We start from the raw sequence: 15,605 nt of genomic DNA, 5'->3' as shown, positions 1-15,605 counted from the left end.
CCCTAACCCGGACGACGCTGGGCTAATTGTGAGCCGCCCCATGGGTCTCCCGGTAGCGGCCGGGCTGCGACAGAGCCTGAACTCAAACCAGGATCTCTAGTGGCACAGCTAGCAACTGCGATGCAGTGCCTTATAGACCACTGCCCCACTCTGGAAACTATCATATTCTCAAGCATGGCGGAGGCTGCATTAAGTTACTGCTATGCTTGTCATTGGCAAGGACTGACAAGTTTTATGTTGTTGGATGAAACAGAATAGAGCTAAGGTGAACTCTACACTGGAGATGGTTACCAAGACGACAGTGAATGTTCCTGATTGACAGTTAGTTTTGACTTAAATCGCTTTGAAAATCTATGGCAAGACGTGAAAATGGCTGTCTAGTAATGACCAACCAACAACCAACTTGACAGGGTATTATGTGTAGGTGGGTGGGTGGGTGGGGGGGGGCGGACGGACGATTGGACTCAATTTTGAATTCAAGCTGTTACACAACAAAATGTGGAATAAGGGGTACAAATAGTTTCTTAAGGCACTGTATGCTCTGTGTACTACCAAAGTATGTGTTCATGGCTCCTGCTCAAGTTCATTCTGTTCTCAAGGCTGTTTTATAGAATAGTGTGCTGTTCTTAAAAACTGCGTGACCTTACGCTTGACCCTTACCCAGACACTGAGCAAACAACACACTGCTAGCTTCCTACTCTTCAAGGATCCAATGTTTTGCTTTCAGATTGAATCTTGTTTCATCAACATTGTGTTTGCTCGTTATTTACTTACTAAATGAATTGTGTGTTATCTGACGAAAGGAGTGAGGTTGCTGTGACCTTTTATTCACGATTTGGGGAGATGCAGGAGTCTATTGCCATTCTATAACTGACAGTGGATTGAACATTTTCAATGCAGCATTTGTAAGTCATAAACTCCTGGCCTCCAGACATCCTGTGGTCAGTGTTGGGTTCTTGGTGTTGACGGTGTCCCTCTCAGGGACCAGTGACAACCTGTCCCTCTCCCAGAGGCTCCAGACTCCCTGCATAGGTCCTGGCAGGACTGGGGGCTCTGGAATGTGTCTGTTTGGACAGCTGGTAAAGCAGAGCGCTGGTCTTGGTACCTTGCTGGGCACCCTGCAAGGTACCAAGGGGGGGGGGGGGGGGCAGCTGACTTTTAGGGCTGTTTTATTCAGCCTGAGGAGAACAACACACCCACACAGCATGGTGATGTCTGTGGGAGGAGAATGGGCTTAGTGAACATGAGGGAAAGGCAGAGCCAGCCGGGGAACACACAGAGCCTAATGAGTTTGATAGGCTGTTGGGCTCCATAAATCATGCCATGCAAAATATTTCTCCTCTCTGAATAAAGGCATTTATCACCCTCTGTTTATTCACTCACTCTAACAAGATTGATTGTCTCCCAGCAGCCACCTGGGCAATCGGGCGTGCTGATTTCGCCTCCTTGGTGTTTTGTTTTTTTCTTCCCTCTCTCCAGTTGGGAAACTTCGTAAGGAGTGGATGAAGGACAGCATCTCTAACGTGGGCGTCGGGATGCTCAAGTCCGTTAAGGAATATGTGGACCCGGAAAACATTTTCGGCAACCGAAACCTCCTCTAATTTATTTACATGACATTTTTTATAACAACCTCTTGGAATAATGGGTTACTAAATATGACGAGCAGTATCAATGTCTTTCACCTTCGGGGTGACTTCGTTGTGCAGTCAACATCAGTCGGATGACTTGCCTTGCATTACATTACTGCACTTAACATGCTGGGGTGGCAGGGTAGCCTAGTGGTTAGAGCGTTGGACTAGAAACCGAAAGGTTGCCAGTTTGAATCCCCGAGCTGACAAGGTACAAATCTGTCGTTCTGCCCCTGAACAAGGCAGTTAACCCACTGTTCCTAGGCCGTCATTGAAAATAAGAATTTGTTCTTAACTGACTTGCCTAGTAAAATAAAGGTAAAATTAAAAATAAATGCTGTAACAATAATGGTCTATGATTCATTTAGACGCTCATTGCATCAGGTCCTCAGTAATGTCCTCGGCCAGGATGATCTGGTGAATGAAGCCGTGTACACACTTTATTTTACTAGGCAAGTCGATAGTACTGTAAATGTGTATGTACTGTTGATCATTTCAGTCACGTGTATACGCCGTAAGAATGGCATTTTTCATATTGTACATGATGCAGGATCACATTTTGTGATCCCATATTTGCCTACAATTTAATTGTTTCCTATAATTCTCGCCAATTTCATTAACTAGATTTTTGGGGGGTATATGTTTATTTTACCTGTGTTTTGGCAGTACTTTAGCAGGGAGTTGTAGATGAATGCTTTTTCTAAAGCTCTGTGCCTTTCTGAGGATGTCTGTCTTCACCCTTTCCTACAACACACACACACACACACACACTGGAAGCTTGACTGGTTTGTTTATGGCGTCCTGTATGTTCCCTTATAATGTGCGTGTCCTTCATTCTAGATTTCCTGTTTCCAGTTGGTCTTTGCTCCTCTACTCAAGCCTTGTATTACTTATACTATTAATGATTACCGAGAGATGTGTGTTTTGTTTTACCTACCTAGGAGGATTTATGTTACGTTGGAAGTCGTGCCTCTTCTGAAAATGTACCTCGGGGTTAAAATATCCCTCAAACCCAAACGTTAAACTGTTTTATGAAGAAACTAGGATATGATGCGTATCAACTTTTATTTTTTTCATAAAAATAAAAATAAATGTAAAAGTTAATTTTTTTAGATTTGACCTTGCATGGTTTTTGCCTGTCATACAGAGTTCAGTTTGTGGACGGAGACATACGTGCTTTTAGTGTGAACGTGTTACAGACGACTGAATCCCAATACCCATGTTTGTACCAAAGACTTTCAGCACAGCCCTTTCACTACTTTTTCTATAGACCATGCAAACATCCTGGATGTGTAGGTATGTACATGCCGTATAGTTAAATGTATGGGACATTCATACCGTTAATACATGAACCTATATCCTGATGAAACATGTTTTTCTTTCTGATATGCAAATTTACAAATATCAAAAGATGTGTTCATATTTGTTACTTTAAATGTTACGTGTTCATGTCAAAGAAAAACTTTCTTTAAATTCAATTATAATATTTTGTCACTACTTAAAACGGTTGCTTGTAGTTAGAGGTTGTATTTAGACAACGAAATACATCCGACTGAATTGTCTGTTCCCTGGTGAGCGTCCCAGCGTTGTGGTAATGTTGGAAACGATACATTTGAGTGAAAGATAATTGTACCTTCGTCACAATTTACAGATGATTATGCTTATCAGTTTGGCCTCTTTGCGAGGCATGTGTCGATGTTGTGCCCAATCCTAAACTCAGACATGGGATTGTACTGTACGGTGCTAGAGTAAGATGCATGAAATGTACTGCTACCGTTTTCCTGTCACTACTGCGTTCCTCTTGTTCTCGGCGTCGCAGCTTTCCCACAGTGCATTGTCACCTTCCTGTCCAAGTATCTCACCTCTCCACCTTCAATGAAAATGTTGTCAAAGGAAATGGTGGAGCCGGAGGCAGCGTTTATCTAATCAGTTTCATGATTTTACTTTCTGTGATGGTTCCCGAAAGAGAACTTAATGAGAGCTTGAAATCTGAATGTTATGCATGTATATATTTTTTTTTCTTAAAAAGTTAACATTTTAAGTACATTTTATCAATGATGTTTGTGCAATAAATACATTGAAATGAAACAAGCAGTTTTTTCAGATAACGGTTGACTAGCAATGCAGTTGATAGGAAGTGTCTCTGCTTGTCCGTCACGTACAGGTGAGGTAATATACGTAAAGTTCCAAATACGAGGTATTTCTTGGTTCAAGTTGTTTGTTGCTACATCCATAGCAATTGGTTGATTTCAATACTGTAGTCAAAGATCCATACCACACAATGCACACAGCAATTATTATTATTATTTATTTATTTATTTTACTCCAATGAACAAATCTACCACACAATTCATAGCTTCCATTTGTAACTTTTATTTAGGCTAATGCAGCTACACCATGGTCCTTTCTGTTCTACAGGGAACCAACTGTGTTCACAGTTTCCCTTCAATTCATCAGCAAAGGGACAATTGTAAGTTTTTAGTTTTTCTGAATCGTCAATCTGTGGCTCTGGAAGAGTCGTTTTGTAGTGTATGACATGGTATTCTGAGGTGCACAAGCGAGGAAAGAGCTGCCGTTAGTTACACTACTCGTGGGACATTCCCGATCCACTTTTTTCCTCAGCTGAAATGGCATCAGCAGTTGAACATATAACCATTCTCTGTTCAATCAACATGCACAGTAGTATAACATTTACATTGCAGTGGTGATCTAACAGACTGATAACAAGCACGTCGTTGAAATCATTCATCAAATGTGAAATGATCAGAACTATTTTGTAAAGGCACATTTCTGTGTGATTGATCCCTATTTCAATCATGTGGCGTATTAAACAACCCTTCCGGGTCAGTAAGACTTCTAATGTAACATGACATAGTAAGACTTCTAATGTAACATGACATAGTAAGACTTCTAATGTAACATGACATAGTAAGACTTCTAATGTAACATGACATAGTAAGACTTCTAATGTAACATGACATAGTAAGACTTCTAATGTAACATGACATAGTAAGACTTCTAATGTAACATGACATAGTAAGACTTCTAATGTAACATGACATAGTAAGAGTTCTAATGTAACATGACATAGTAAGAGTTCTAATGTAACATGACATAGTAAGAGTTCTAATGCAACATGACATAGTAAGAGTTCTGATGTAACACAACATAGTAAGACTTCTAATGTAACATGACATAGTAAGACTTCTAATGTAACATGACATAGTAAGACTTCTAATGTAACATGACATAGTAAGAGTTCTGATGTAACACAACATAGTAAGACTTCTAATGCAACATGACATAGTAAGACTTCTAATGTAACATGACATAGTAAGACTTCTAATGTAACATGACATAGTAAGACTTCTAATGTAACATGACATAGTAAGACTTCTAATGTAACATGACATAGTAAGACTTCTAATGTAACATGACATAGTAAGACTTCTAATGTAACATGACATAGTAAGACTTCTAATGTAACATGACATAGTAAGAGTTCTGATGTAACATGACATAGTAAGACTTCTAATGTAACATGACATAGTAAGACTTCTAATGCAACATGACAGTAAGACTTCTAATGTAACATGACATAGTAAGACTTCTAATGCAACATGACATAGTAAGACTTCTAATGCAACATGACAGTAAGACTTCTAATGTAACATGACATAGTAAGACTTCTAATGTAACATGACATAGTAAGACTTCTAATGTAACATGACATAGTAAGACTTCTAATGTAACATGACATAGTAAGACTTCTAATGTAACATGACATAGTAAGACTTCTAATGTAACATGACATAGTAAGAGTTCTGATGTAACACGACATAGTAAGACTTCTAATGTAACATGACATAGTAAGACTTCTAATGTAACATGACAGTAATATTTCTAATGTAACACGACAGTACGAGTTCTAATGCAACATGACATAGTAAGACTTCTAATGTAACACGACATAGTAAGAGTTCTGATGTAACATGACATAGTAAGAGTTCTAATGTAACATGACATATAGAAATAATTATAATGTAACAAACTCAGCAAAATATAGAAATGTCCTCGCACTGTCAACTGCATTTATTTGAAGCAAATTTTACGTGTAAATATTTTTATGAATATAAGATTAAACAACTGAGACATGAACTGAACAAGTTCCACAGACATGTGACTAACAGAATGGAATAATGTGTCCCTGAACAAAGGGGGGGTCAAAATCAAAAGTAACAGTCAGTATCTGGTGTGGCCACCAGCTGCATTAAGTACTGCAGTGCATCTCCTCCTCATGGACTGCACCAGATTTGCCAGTTCTTGCTGTGAGATGTTACCCCACTCTTCCACCAAGTCACCTGCAAGTTCCCAGACATTTCTGAGGGGAATATGCCCTATGCCCTCACATCTCTGTTTTTATTTGTGGGAATAATCTGGGAAACATATTTATTTTTATCTTTTTTTCAATTTAAAGTTTTATTAAGTTTTCTTGTTTTTCAATCAACCCAAAAAACATATTCCATATTCACAGACAGGCTTAAAAAAATACAAATAAAAAGTTAAAAAATATAATAGTACATTTGAAAAAATAAAAATACAATTAAAATGAAAGAAAGTCAAATAAAAACACTTGTTTTTCTTAATCTATTTATTTTTAAACATATTTCTTAAACTAAATTCCTGGTGAAGCTGAATTACGCTGTCGCCCTGCTTAAAGAACTCACTGGTGACCAGCTCTGCCACCTAGCAGACGGACATCAGAATAACTATTATTAGCAAGACAGAATAAAGATTTTTTTTTACACGAATACAGTGAAATGACAGGCCTGAGAGTATTCACAATAGCCTAATATAAACTTGTCCGGGTCAAAAAGAAATTTAAAAAAACATATCCGTCTTACCTTGTGTGATATTTCCCATATTTTACACGCTGTCATCAGCATGGACCTGGGAGAGTTCAGGCAGACAGTCATGATCTCAGCTAAAACATCCAGTTGTCTGGCTATACACGTCTCTGTGGCCTTTCACATTCCAGTCGACTCGCGCGCCAAAAAAACATGTTCCTGTTCCTAAAAGAGAGACTGCATAGATTCTAGTCCATTTTGTTCAATGGGGCGTAAGTGATATAAAAATCCACAAGGGGGCAGTACAGACTACAATATTTGTTAGCTCACCAAGAGCTGTGATGAGAATACAGATTCTTTACTTGTACATCAAGTTTGTATGTCAAAAAGATGAAGCCAGTTATCATATATATGGGCAAAACAACTAAAACGATTGCACTAGGCTTTTGAAGTGAGTTGTATGAGACTATATCCTCAAATATGTCTATATCAAATCCCATCTGGTGTTTACAATAAAGTACATACAAAAAGTAGAGCATGAGGTCTGTGGCCAGGATGGACTGTTTCAACAGCTGCATAAGGAAACTATATTCTCTGGATGACAACTTGGAGAAGATGTTGTGTCCCTGAGGAATCACACAGGGAAGAGGGTCACAAAACTTGTCATGGATCACTGTCTAATACGGCCTGAGTACCAGCCTGTTTGTGCTATCTTGCCAACTCAGTCATTGTCATGCCAAACCTGTTTGTCATTGGAGTTGGCAAGAGCATAAACAGATCTTGTACCGGGCAGTCTACTTCATGAGGCGTTCTTGAATCGCACTGACAAATGTCATGAGGTAGACTGCCTGGTCCAAGATCTGATAGCACAAACAGCCTGGTACCAGATCTGATAGCACAAACAGCCTGGTACCAGATCTGATAGCACAAACAGGCTGGTAACAGATCTGATAGCACAAACAGCCTGGTACAAGATCTGATAGCACAAACAGCCTGGTACCAGATCTGATAGCACAAACAGCCTGGTACCAGATCTGATAGCACAAACAGGCTGGTACCAGATCTGATAGCACAAACAGGCTGGTACCCAGGCTGTGTTAGACAGTGATCCATGACATGTCCCTTGACTTTGCAACCATGAAAAACACTTTAAAATGGCAAATAGTTACACATCATACAACGCACACCAAGGAATGTCCTAGAATAGATATATGTCTTGTGTTAATTATTTTACTTTTAAGATTTGTGAGTATTGTTTTTGTATTGCTAGGTATTACTGCAAGACCAGATCCTCGGTTCATTGGTTCCCATTAAATACCATCATGGCATGGAGGGGTTCACTCAATCTATCTTAGAGAGAGAGAGACAGAGAGAGAGACAGAGCGAGAGACAGAGACAAAGAAAGAGACAGAGCGAGAGAGACAAAGACAGAGGGAGAGCGAGAGAGTCAAAGACAGAGGGAGAGAGAGAGAGAGAGACATGGTTAGACAGAAGGAGAAGAGATACGAGAGAGAGAGAGAGAAAAAAGTTGTGTTTTAATTAATGGTTCCTGCTGGCTGGTGGACTCAATCCTTGAGCTCTCTCTTTTCCCCTTGAATTAGACTCACTATTAATTTATATGCAGGGTTTTTTCTGGATCAAAATGGGGCTTAGGTGGTGTGGCCACAGACTAAATGAAAATAACGGAGCTGATTTCCTGGTGTTTTTAAAGGGTGTGTTCGTAAATTCACTCTGGAGGGCCAGAGTGTGCTCAGAGCGCGCTCCCAGCGTTCGTAAATCCAGAGCCTTGTCAGTTCGTAAATTCAGAGTGTTTCACTCTCGATGTGTTCAGATCGCACACTGGACGCTCTGGCCGCTCTGGCCGAGGAGTAGGGTTGATCCGAGCGTTCTGACCACACAACGGCAGTCAATCACCCAAGCTAACTGGCTAAAGTTGGCTAGCTTTCCAGCTACTTCCAAACACAAGTCAGAGAACACCTCACTCTGACCATTTACAGGGGCGAATCCCTGAGCTAAAAAGGTTAAAAAAATCTGCCCCTGAACGAGGCAGTTAACCCCAATTTTCCCTGGGCGCTGATGATGTCGATTAAAGCATACCCCATGCACCTCTCTGATTCAGAGGGGTTGGGTTAAATGGGGAAGACACATTTCAGTTGAATGCATTCAGTTGTACAACTGACTAGGTGTCCCCCTTATCCTAGCAGAGCTGGTTAGGCTGTTTTCATGATATCTAGAGCGTTTGGGGACTGTAACTGTGCTGCTGGTAACAACGTAACGTAACTACATTTTTTCCGGTGGCGTTTACTGACAGCAGTCATATTCAACGGGTGTTGAGCGTTTGGTAATTCATCAGTTATTCTGCACTCTGAAATTGGAGTAGATGGCCAGTGTGAATTTACGAACGCACCCACAGTCTATTATGTCCAACAATTCAATTCACAATAGTGACAGGGGAGGAGGAGGTGGTGTATGGTGACAGGGGAGGAGGAGGTGGTGTATGGTGACAGGGGAGGAGGAGGTGGTGTATGGTGACAGAGGAGGAGGAGGTGGTGTATGGTGAGAGGGGAGGAGGAGGTGGTGTATGGTGACAGGGGAGGAGGTGGTGGTGTATGGTGACAGAGGAGGAGGTGGTGGTGTATGGTGACAGGGGAGGAGGAGGTGTATGGTGACAGGGGAGGAGGAGGTGGTGTATGGTGACAGGGGAGGAGGAGGTGGTGTATGGTGACAGGGGAGGAGGAGGTGGAGAATGGTGACAGGGGAGGAGGTGGTGGTGTATGGTGACAGGGGAGGAGGTGGTGTATGGTGACAGGGGAGGAGGAGGTGGTGTATGGTGACAGGAGAGGAGGAGGTGGTGTATGGTGACAGGGGAGGAGGAGGTGTATGGTGACAGGGGAGGAGGAGGTGGTGTATGGTGACAGGGGAGGAGGAGGTGGTGTATGGTGAGAGGAGGTGGTGTATGGTGACAGGGGAGGAGTAGGTGGTGTATGGTGAGAGGAGGTGGTGTATGGTGACAGGGGAGGAGGAGGAGGTGTATGGTGACAGGGGAGGGGGAGGTGGTGTATGGTGACAGGGGAGGAGGAGGTGGTGTATGGTGACAGGGGAGGAGGAGGTGTATGGTGACAGGGGAGGAGGAGGTGGTGTATGGTGACAGGAGAGGAGGAGGTGGTGTATGGTGACAGGGGAGGAGGAGGTGTATGGTGACAGGGGAGGAGGAGGTGGTGTATGGTGACAGGGGAGGAGGAGGTGGTGTATGGTGAGAGGAGGTGGTGTATGGTGACAGGGGAGGAGTAGGTGGTGTATGGTGAGAGGAGGTGGTGTATGGTGACAGGGAGGAGGAGGAGGTGTATGGTGACAGGGGAGGGGGAGGTGGTGTATGGTGACAGGGGAGGAGGAGGTGGTGTATGGTGACAGGGGAGGAGGAGGTGTTGTATGGTGACAGGGGAGGAGGAGGTGTTGTATGGTGACAGGGGAGGAGGAGGTGGTGGATGGTGACGGAGGAGGAGGTGGTGTATGGTGAGAGGGGAGGAGGAGGTGGTGTATGGTGACAGGGGAGGAGGTGGTGGTGTATGGTGACAGGGGAGGAGGTGGTGGTGTATGATGACAGAGGAGGAGGTGGTGGTGTATGATGACAGAGGAGGAGGTGGTGGTGTATGGTGACAGGGGAGGAGGAGGTGGTGTATGGTGACAGGGGAGGAGGAGGTGTATGGTGACAGGGGAGGAGGAGGTGGTGTATGGTGACAGGGGAGGAGGAGGTGGTGTATGGTGAGAGGAGGTGGTGTATGGTGACAGGGGAGGAGGAGGTGGTGTATGGTGAGAGGAGGTGGTGTATGGTGAGAGGAGGTGGTGTATGGTGACAGGGGAGGAGGAGGTGGTGTATGGTGAGAGGAGGTGGTGTATGGTGACAGGGGAGGAGGAGGAGGTGTATGGTGACAGGGGAGGAGGAGGTGGTGTATGGTGACGGGGGAGGAGGAGGAGGTGTATGGTGACAGGAGGAGGCGGTGGTGTATGGTGACAGGGGAGGAGGAAGAGGAGGTGTATGGTGACAGGAGTGGAGGAGGTGGTGTATGGTGACAGGGGAGGAGAAGGTGGTGTATAGTGACAGGGGAAGAGGAGGTGGTGTATGGTGACAGGGGAGGAGGAGGTGGTGTATGGTGACAGCACAGACATGCAGCCAGACCACCACAATCTAGCAGCTCTCCACTGTGGTACATAGACAGAATGAGTGTTATCAGTTATCACGAGTGAACCCCTGGTGAACTATCAACTGTAGCAGTCAGAACTATCAACTGTAGCAGTCAGAACTATCAACTGTAGCAGTCAGAACTGGAGAAAATCTTGAGAATGGCAAAAGTTTCAGCTCAATCACCTGACATGTATATTTCCAGGTTCATTTCCAGGTTCATTTCCAGGTATATTTACAGGTATATTGACAGGCATATTTACAGGTATATTGACAGGCTGTCAGGTATAGGTATATTGACAGGTATATTTACAGGTCTATTGACAGGCATATTTACAGGTATATTGACAGGTATATTTACAGGTCTATTGACAGGCATATTTACAGGTATATTGACAGGTATATTTACAGGTATATTGACAGGTATATTAACAGGTATATTGACAGGCATATTGACAGGTATATTAACAGGTATATGAACAGGTATATGAACAGGTATATTTCCAGGTTTTTTTCCAGGTATTAAGAAACTTGTAGACATACACTTCACTTACAGTATTTCACTGTTAAAAAAGGGGTGTAAACTAGCAGTGTTCAATGAGCTTATTTTGCACAATAAAATGTTATGGTTATCAGAAGTATTAGAGTATATTATCAGTTGTATTACAGTATATTATCAGTAGTATTACAGTATATTATCAGTAGTATTACAGTACATTATCGGTAGTATTACAGTATATTATCAGTAGTATTACAGTATATTATCAGTAGTATTACAGTATATTATTGGTAGTATTACAGTATATTATCAGTAGTATTACAGTATATTATCAGTAGTATTACAGTATATTATCAGTAGTATTACAGTATATTATTGGTAGTATTACAGTATATTATCAGTAGTATTACAGTATATTATCAGTAGTATTACAGTATATTACAGTATATCATCGGTAGTATTACAGTATATTATGCAAAACTAAATAATAACGCCAGAGACTGCATTATAAGGTGAAGTTATTTGCATATGAGAAATTCAATGTGTGTACTTGTCTAATAAAAATGAGAAAATAAAATGATGCCATTATCCAATCTCCCAAAAGTAGTATAATCCTGTGGCATTTAAGAACAAAGCCAATATGATGAGCTATAGCAATAATGATGGTGAGCAGCACTTATTTACAACAACAGATGTAGAATCTGTAAGTCGTTATACCAACGGATAATGAAGTGTTCACTTGATAAATGTGATTCTAAATGGTCTTTCGATAAAACTACGACTGCATCGTAGCATGTAGCTTCCGTCGTCCTCAAATGCCAACATTGAATTTCATTACGAATTCAGCTGCAACCATCTCTGAATTAGTGTGATCCTAATGCAATTTGAAACGTTCTGAAAACATATGAAAAGTGTGTTAGTCACTCCATCCATTATACACAGTGGGACAACACTAAACCTTTCATAAGGAATGTGCATTCTACGTACAATAACGCATCTGAATGACAAAATCTACTAAAAATCTTTCAAGTTGGGTTTCATGTTTATTTTCAAAGATTCCTCTGTGTTTAGCGCCATGCAGTTGTTTATTTCTGGAGCTAGCACGGCTAAGAGATACATTTAAAAACAAGACAGCCTACATCACAGGGCTGCCTCTGCCTGGCCATGGAAGGGTTAGGGCTGCCTGCCTCTGCCTGGCCATGGAAGGGTTAGTGCTGCCTGCCTCTGCCTGGCCATGGAAGGGTTAGGGCTGCCTGCCTCTGCCTGGCCATGGAAGGGTTAGGGATGCCTGCCTCTGCCTGGCCATGGAAGGGTTAGGGCTGCCTGCCTCTGCCTGGCCATGGAAGGGTTAGTGCTGCCTGCCTCTGCCTGGCCATGGAAGGGTTAGGGCTGCCTGCCTCTGCCTGGCCATGGAAGGGTTAGTGCTGCCTGCCTCTGCCTGGCCATGGAAGGGTTAGGGCTGCCTGCCTCTGCCTGGCCATGGAAGGGATAGGGCTGCCTGCCTCTGCCTGGCCATGGAAGGGTTATGGCTGCCTGCCTCTGCCTGGCCATGGAAGGGATAGAGCTGCCTGCCTCTGCCTGGCCATGGAAGGGTTAGGGCTGCCTGCCTGGCCATGGAAGGGTTAGGGCTGCCTGCCTGGCCATGGAAGGGTTAGGGCTGCCTGCCTCTGCCTGGCCATGGAAGGGATAGGGCTGCCTGCCTCTGCCTGGCCATGGAAGGGTTAGGGCTGCCTGCCTGGCCATGGAAGGGTTAGGGCTGCCTGCCTCTGCCTGGCCATGGAAGGGATAGGGCTGCCTGCCTCTGCCTGGCCATGGAAGGGTTAGTGCTGCCTGCCTCTGTCTGGCCATGGAAGGGTTAGGGCTGCCTGCCTCTGCCTGGCCATGGAAGGGATAGGGCTGCCTGCCTCTGCCTGGCCATGGAAGGGATAGGGCTGCCTGCCTCTGCCTGGCCATGGAAGGGTTAGGGCTGCCTGCCTCTGCCTGGCCATGGAAGGGATAGGGCTGCCTGCCTCTGCCTGGCCATGGAAGGGTTAGGGCTGCCTGCCTCTGCCTGGCCATGGAAGGGTTAGGGCTGCCTGCCTCTGCCTGGCCATGGAAGGGATAGGGCTGCCTGCCTCTGCCTGGCCATGGAAGGGATAGGGCTGCCTGCCTCTGCCTGGCCATGGAAGGGATAGGGCTGCCTGCCTCTGCCTGGCCATGGAAAGGTTTGAACTGGCTAGTGAGCTAAATGATTAACCGTGCCAAATAACTGCTCATTAGGAACCAGCATGTCCCATCCGGAAGATCAATGAGAGGCGCCAGCCCTCGCCTACCAGAAGAGTATGCCTCATTAGAATCGTTTTTGTCTTGGGTGCAAATGCCAACTCAGATCATCTGCTTACAGTTTGAGCCAATTCAGTATATGAAGACACACCAGCCATACTCTCTAACCGTTGTGTGTATCCACAAACAGCTAACTACAGTACAACCCAGTGATAATTCACTTTGGCTAATAAGTAGCTATTAATGAGGTGGTAAGTAGTGAAAATGTTTTTAAATGTAATCTATTACTAGAAGACAGTGTGGTTGGAAGCGCCTCTGTGGATGGAAATTCTACACTGAATGAGCAAAAGTTGCCATCTGTCATTGGTATTTGGGATTACTGCAGCGTGACAGTCACTAAATACTGCAAACTGGGAGCCTTCTGTTCATAAACAACATCCATCTATTTGTCTTATGGTCCGAGATAATGAAAGCCTGTTTTTTCTACATTTTAATAAAAACATGACAGGTCAAGTCCCAGTTAGAAAGATCAATTATGGTCAAAAATAACTAGTATTTTTGCTCAGAGACATTAATGCTCAGGTAATTATAAAATACACAACAAAATCTGTCTCCACTTCTAAACAACCTTGACAGACAGCCATAAGGAAGTTACCACTGCTCCCCCCAGGCACCTCTGCAAGCCTTGCAAACACCCCAGCTGTCGACTGCATCACTGAAAAAATTTCCCACTTCTGCTTTAATGCGGGAAAATGATAACGCTACCTAAATAATGTGAACATCGGCTTGAACTACAAAACTCTTCTCTCCGCTTGAAATACACAGTTCAGTATTTTGTTAAAACATCATAAAAGGTCTATATTGGCCTCACCTGTTATTTAGCCTTTACCAATGGAATGAGAGTATCCTCGTTAACAATAGCCTAGATGGCTTTTAATGTATTTATTTCTATTCATTTCAAGTGATTCGCAGATGAGAAACCATCTATGGCCTCTATAAGTGGTCTTAATAACACCGTCCACGTATCCCTTTGTTTTCTGCCTCAGTGGCTTCGTTGTTTCTGGGGTCATGTAAAAAGGGATGTAAAGATGATCCAGGGGAGATGGAGGCATGCCTGTTTACACATGGAAACAGAACAGAAGTCTATATCTGTCCGAACGGTTATACGTGTGGACTCTCAGAATCAGCGGACAATTGAAAGCTAGAATGTGTGACAGACGATAGGGGAGAGACAGACAGACGCACAGTGAAACATTCAGCACACGCAATTGTCATTCTCCAGCAACCCTGTTCAAAACAGAACATTTTGAGTTGTTTGATGGTCATTTCATAGTTGAGTGTTGTTACTAGTGTAATAAGTGTTACTGCAGATATATAACAGGTATAAAAGTTACCTGTCAAACAGTCAAATTACATTTACCTTGTCATCATCCCTGTGTGATGTGTTGATGTGTCCTATGATCTCCTCTGTAGCACATAGACAAACACACTCAAAGGTGGGCGTGCTCTTGCTCTCTCGCTCTCTCTCTCACACCCCCCCCCACCCCTCCCTCTCTCTCTGATAGGCATCTGGGATATTGACTTTCTCTCAATGCTCAGCAACATATCCAATGATTCCCTTTCCCCAAGGAACTTGAACTTCATCCGAGTTACTCATGGAGGGTAAAACTGTGATACCTGCATGCCGCGCTTAAAACAACTGTTAACTCGGAACTGCAAAATCTGATTTTAGTGAGTTCGAAACAACTGAGAACTTGGGCAAACGAGCTACGACTGGGAGAATACGTTTTGAATTTTCATTCCGGAACTCGGGCCTCTTTCTAGAACTACGACCTGAAGATCACTGACGTCATTATAATTCTACCTTTTTTTTCTCTCTTGAGTTCCCAGTTGTCTTGAAAACACCATAAATCCAGAGAATGGCAGACTTTGATGACAAAATTTGCCCACGAAGGACCGCCGCGCCACCTTCCTGTTCAAGTGAGCACAACAAGTGAGTCCAAAAAATTTATTGTATGCTGCTGCATAAATGATGTAATATGCCAGGGAGATATATATACTGTAGCTAACAAAGTAATACTAAGGTTATGTTGTGTAGTAAGCTGTTAGTAGCCCAAATACCTCACCCTAATCATTTTGCCAACTCTTCTGACTTGGTGGTAGCCTATAACCTGTTTTTGAGAAATGTA

General features: G+C 43.3%; 1 protein-coding gene across 1 annotated transcript in view; it reads left to right on the top strand.

Moving 5' to 3' along the window:
* The window catches only part of LOC139380966 (alkyldihydroxyacetonephosphate synthase, peroxisomal-like), a 37,646-nt gene extending 33,930 nt beyond the window's left edge, over positions 1 to 3,716 (top strand). Inside the window, exon 20 of the mRNA XM_071124168.1 lies at positions 1,480 to 3,716. Within this exon, the coding sequence (XP_070980269.1) occupies positions 1,480 to 1,601 (122 nt within the window). The 3' untranslated portion in view covers positions 1,602 to 3,716. The remainder of the gene's footprint in view (positions 1 to 1,479) is intronic.
* The last annotated feature ends 11,889 nt before the right edge of the window (positions 3,717 to 15,605 follow it).

The sequence above is a fragment of the Oncorhynchus clarkii genome, chromosome 22 (genome assembly GCF_045791955.1).
Source record: "Oncorhynchus clarkii lewisi isolate Uvic-CL-2024 chromosome 22, UVic_Ocla_1.0, whole genome shotgun sequence".
In the NCBI taxonomy this organism is placed as follows: domain Eukaryota; kingdom Metazoa; phylum Chordata; class Actinopteri; order Salmoniformes; family Salmonidae; genus Oncorhynchus; species Oncorhynchus clarkii.
The sequence above is the reverse complement of the archived record's forward strand: the minus strand, read 5'-3'. Positions and strand labels throughout refer to the sequence as shown.